At 41.0% G+C, this 5614-nt stretch overlaps 1 protein-coding gene across 1 annotated transcript; it reads left to right on the top strand.

Moving 5' to 3' along the window:
• Positions 1–3584: 3584 nt before the first annotated feature.
• On the top strand, positions 3585–4643 carry RNF182 (ring finger protein 182). The gene has a single exon (XM_009869074.1). The coding sequence runs from the start codon at positions 3585–3587 to the stop codon at positions 4320–4322; it is 738 nt and encodes a 245-aa protein (XP_009867376.1). The 3' UTR covers positions 4323–4643.
• Positions 4644–5614: the final 971 nt, after the last annotated feature.

Genomic DNA, 5614 nt, shown 5'->3' on the forward strand with positions numbered 1-5614 from the left:
CGTATAACCGGGATGTACCTTCTCATGGTATCATTAAAAAGTGACTCGAAGAGGAGGATAAAAAGCAAACACCCAGATGCACTGCCTTTTTTCTGCAGCTTCTCTTGCTTTCAACACGCAGCAAGCAGAAATATGTGAATTGCCACTTTTTTGGTAGGGAACCAGGATTCAGAAGGGCAGCAGCTAATGTGCTCCCAACTATAATTGCTTTTTCTGCCTGCTTCCAGTGAATATCCACCTGCAAAAGACAAGCTAGAAAATCTTTGACAGACAGTAGAAGTTGCTTGAAAGAGCATCTGGCCATATTTCTCAAGAAGTGTCTCATTTTCTCATGAAGTAGGGCTAATTTGAAGTCAAACTTCTTTAAAATCCTGTTTTCTTGTATTTTTAATAAGTCTCTGATCAGAGAACTTTCTAGTATATGTGGTGTTTTAGGGCAACATTTAATTAAGCTCAAAAAGGTGTCCGTTCTCGGCGAGAAAAAATGAGCAGGATAGTGGGTATTGAAAAGGCAAAATAGAAAATTGCCTATGAAATCAGGAGTGCAAACAAGACAGAGGAAGCATCTAAAACCATCACAGATCTGAGAAGGTAAAAAATGTATGAGTAGCATTAATAGGAATTAGTGATTAATTTTTGATTTTCAAAGGAAAAGATGTGTAAATGAAGAACAGTAGTTAGCAGTAATCACACCAGAACACATAAGAAATTCAACATTTAAACTCAGCCCAGGTAAAAAACAACCAATGGTTTCTTATTACTGATGGATATATTTTGAGGGGGTTCTGTGAAGAGAGAAAGATGATGAAAGTAGCTCTTTCTTGTGCAGTACATAAAAAAAAAAAAAAAGGTTTAAAAATGACAGAAACTACAATAGGAGGATCATTGTATTCTGGAAATGAAGCTCATGGTCCCAATTTAGCAACTGGGGCATTGCTAGTCCCAGAGACTTGTTACTTCTTGTCTTAATGCTAAATTTGGCGACATAAAGGGGATAGAATCAGGAAAATACTTTCAATTTGAAAGCTGATTGAGGCAGAAGTAATTCATATCTGAATATAATTGGTTGGAAAGTGGGTGCTTTTCTGGTGAGAACCTGAAAACATTCACCTAAAAATATTCATTGGAAAGCTAGATACCAAAATACAAAAATTTTCTAGTTGGCAGTTTTCAGAGAAAGGTCACAACTTCCCATGAGAAGCAGACACATTTTCTGGAAGACTTGTGGTTAGTCAGAAATCTGGTTTTCTGTCATAGGACTATGTTTGCCAGCCTTGGCAGTGAAGCGTGAACGTGTTAGCAATCCTAATTCACCTCAGGTACAGAAGATGAATGATACTTAAGATGTAAAACTTCAAAACCATCACTTGTTTTGTTTGGCTTCTTAACTTCTCCATGGTTCTTTGCCTTCTTACAGGCTGTTATTTCACTTTTTTCAGGTCCACTCTGTGGTTTCTTCATGCTTCGGAAAGTTAGCAGCTCATGACATTTATATGTGCCTAGAAGTGATTTAGAAGATGATACTTGGAATGAATCTTGGAAATGAATAAGGAAGCACACTGTAACAAAGGATAAAGGACAGGTTATAAGATCTGCAGAAGACTTACTTTTTTGGTTCATTTAAGACATTTAGCTTGTAGACTCTGACAATTATGTATCAACCTCCTTGTGTTTGTCTTGTCTAATGGACCACACCACAAATATTGTCTCAGTATAAATAACAAAAACAACAGTAAGGCAGAGATAACAACTTATAAAGCACTAAAAAAATAAGTCGGAAGAAGTGGAAAAACAGTTAAGAACATTGAATGGGGAGGGGGCCATATCAGTTAAATTCTCAGAGACATACGTTTTCTTCCTCATTATGTTTTTTCACTATATTTTTTTATTACCGCATTGTCTGAACTATGACATCTTTGTTTTAAAACCTGAGAGGTGAGTTTTAAAAACCTTTGACTTATAGAAGCTATATTGTGCAGCAAGTTGAGAGAATGGCAAATCCTTAAAGCACAGCAGGAACAAGAGGCCCATGAAAGAGACTTCACTGTTCCTGATGGCTGGCAGGTAAAATGTTTTGACAAAAGGAGCACATTGCTTAAAAGAGAGAACTTCCTGCCTTGTTCTCACAAAAAAAAAATTTAAAAAGAGGGGACAGAGATCTGAATTCTAGCTGTGAGCAAAAACTTCCCAGGGAGAAGGGAAAAGAACTGGACATCTACTAAAACTAAGAGTCAAGAAATAAGTTTATTGAAATAGGCCACTTTTTCATGTTCCTTGTGCCCAATACTTATTGATAAAGCAAGATGCAGCTGGACACAAGCTGAGTCCCATCATTTGACTGTGGCAGCTTTCTAGCTGCGAAGGAGCGAGTCTGAAAGCCTGCAAAACGCGATGCCGCACCCATCTCTGTGAGCCAGCATATGCCTGAATCTTGGAAAGCTTTATCCTCTGGCCGACGGAGCTGGTTTTGTAAACGCTGGTAATTGTCACTGCCCAGAGGCAGTGTATGTTAATGTTTCGTTTCCAATACACGGACTGTTTCCTGAAGTCGTGAATAACACACGGCTATGAAATAGGACAGTACCTTTCCTGAAGGGAAGCTGATGGGTCTGGTGGCAAAAGCGGAAGAGGAACGCGTGCCATGGGCTTCTCCTTAGTCAAGGTGTGAAACAGCTGTCACAGCTGTGAAATGCTCAAAAGCTGGTGGATGCTCTGGAGAGGCACATTAGCCTTCACCCTAGCATCCACACCTCAGAGGAGGCATTTCTTGCATGCCAAAGCACTTTTTCATAATCCGTGTTCAGCAGCTCAATGGAGATGGAGAAATGAGATGTTTTGCAAGGAGTAAAATTGGTAAAGCTTGTTCTTTTTCCGATTTGACCTAGGTTCCCACATGAGTCTTTCCAGTAAATACTTCTTCTTTTCCTCTTCCAACTGCCAATGTCCACTACTTTTTTAGAAACTTAGTTGTCTTCAGTACTGCTCCTCTCTGGCGATTTGTTTGATGTTGGACAGCAGGTTTGCAAGTTACTGAGAAAAGCGAAAAGCCCCAGGGGTCAAGTCTCCTTTCCTTAGGAAACCAGGGTTTAAACGAATGGTCACAGGTCAGTGATTAGATTCCAGCTTCTACTGAGAATTTCATGGGCCAAGTCAGTCACAGTTGCAAGCCAAAGCCGAATGCATGCAGCAAGATACTAAGTTGTATCAGCATGACTGCTACACAGGCCCCATATGCTGTAGAAAAAACTACCTCAGAGGTATTTTTAGCAAAGGAAGCTAAGCTTGTAAAAAGTGGAACTTGCATATTTCACCTGCTACAGCTTTTCCTTGTCGTTTCTTCTATAAAAATTCTGCGTCGTCTTTTTCAGATGGATGCCTGGCTCAGAATAAAGGACATGCAGTGCACCATCCCTAGCAGAAGATGAAAATGGACGATGCCTACTGATGCTTTTTCGCAACCTCATCTCCTCTTTTGCTGTGTGAGATGGGTGATATGCTCATCAGGAAAAAGTTCTAAAGGAAGCCCAAGTGACCTCTTCGTCCCCTGACTTCTCTTCCCACACATCTAAAAACCATCAGAAGAAATGGCCAGTCAACTGCCAGAGGAGTCTGTAGAGACCCAGAGCTCAGACGAGCTTGAGTGCAAGATCTGCTACAACCGCTATAACCTGCGGCAGAGAAAACCAAAAGTGCTGGAGTGTTGTCACAGAGTTTGTGCCAAATGCCTTTGCAAGATCATAGACTTTGGTGATTCCCCGCAAGGAGTCATAGTGTGCCCGTTCTGCAGGTTTGAAACGTGCCTGCCAGACGATGAGGTTAGTAGTCTTCCTGATGACAACAACATCCTCCTGAATTTAGCTTGTGGGGGAAAGGGAAAGAAGTGCCTACCAGACAACCCAACAGAACTGTTGCTGACTCCCAAGAGGTTGGCATCACTGGTTAGCCCTTCTCACACTTCTTCTAACTGCCTGGTTATAACAATCATGGAAGTACAAAGAGAAAGTCCCCAGACTCTGAACTCAACCCCTGTGGTTGAATTTTACAGGCCTACGAGTTTTGACTCTGTTGCAACTGTGTCCCACAACTGGACAGTGTGGAACTGCACATCTTTGCTCTTCCAGACCTCAATTCGGGTGCTAGTGTGGTTGCTAGGGTTGCTGTACTTCAGCTCCTTGCCTTTAGGGATTTATTTACTGGTATCTAAGAAAGTCACACTTGGGGTTGTCTTTGTAAGCCTTGTTCCTTCAAGCCTCGTTATTCTCATGGTTTATGGCTTTTGCCAGTGTGTTTGCCACGAAGTTCTAGACTGCATGTCATCTTGATAGCAAATACAGTAAAATGCGGCATATTGCCACGTGTGTAGCATAACTGATTCATCCTATCTTTGTATTCTTATTTATTCCTATTGCTGTCCATGCCACTAAATGGAAGCAGTGGCCCTAGTTATATGGTCCTTTTTTTTCCACTTGACTTGATTTCTGTCCCCTCCTTTTTTTAAGCTACATAACAAAATTTACATGCTGGTTTTAAAAGGCAGATTTGTAGAAAGGGATAAAGCAAAACTGCCAAACTTGGTGCCTTCTGCTGCTGCCACTATTCAAATGAGTAGCCCTTTGCTTTCTGTTGGCTTGGTCGTGTCAGTTAAGGCTGCAGGATCCACCCTTAGAAGAAGTTAGTATAGTGGGCACCTTCCAGGTCAAAGTACACCATCTCTACATCCAAAGCATCTCACGCTTTAGCATATCTGTTATTTATAACTCATTATCACTTATAGCAAATGCAATTGCTTAATTAATATTACGAGAAGAGGAAGACAATCTGCCATTGCTTTTTTCAGTTCTTATTACAGAAAAAAATATTTGTAGGCCAATGGTCAAGGATTTTGTGGCATGAGGGATCTTTTTTCCATCACGTTAAAAACACGTCTCCAACATGCCTTCCCCAAATGGTAGCCCAGTTTTCCTGTTGCATGGTTGCAGCTCCCATTTGAGATATTCCAGTAATTCCAGGGACCCGGCTACACATTTGCTTTTCTCCAGATGCACTCATTTCTGTGCGCATACACCTCAAGCTTCCCTCTGAGGGTTCAGAGCTCTATAGACTTCTCGAGATTCTGTTATTCTCCCAGTATTTCTACCAACACACCACATTTCTAAGCCATTAGTCCTCCTAAAAAAATGCCCAACCAGCTTCATGCACACCTACTCTATGGTGGCTACACCGGAGAATTTGGCTTATGTGACTTTAGCTACCAAGATAGGCTTTTATTCCCAACTCTTAGGAAATGGGCCTTGAATTACTAATACAAATCTCAGAAAAAAAAAAAAATCTGAAACACTTGACTGGTTTGGGGCTCTTTTACTGCTTTCCGAGTTCACAGAACGAGCATTGTAAGGAGGTACTATGACTTTGGGAAGGTTTCTGTTTAAGGCATAGTCCTTCAAATGTTTAATACCCTGAAATCCCTCTGTCACCATTGTGAGTTGATGGCACTCTAGATGTGGCAATTAGCACGTCTCGATTAGTTGATTTCAGAGGGATTGCTGATGATTTACCATTCCACAATAGAATCAGACCATGTAAGCATTGCTTGTAGGTTTAGGCTACTTTTTTG

This window comes from Apaloderma vittatum, unplaced genomic scaffold, assembly GCF_000703405.1.
Source record: "Apaloderma vittatum isolate BGI_N311 unplaced genomic scaffold, ASM70340v1 scaffold2875, whole genome shotgun sequence".
Classification (NCBI taxonomy): domain Eukaryota; kingdom Metazoa; phylum Chordata; class Aves; order Trogoniformes; family Trogonidae; genus Apaloderma; species Apaloderma vittatum.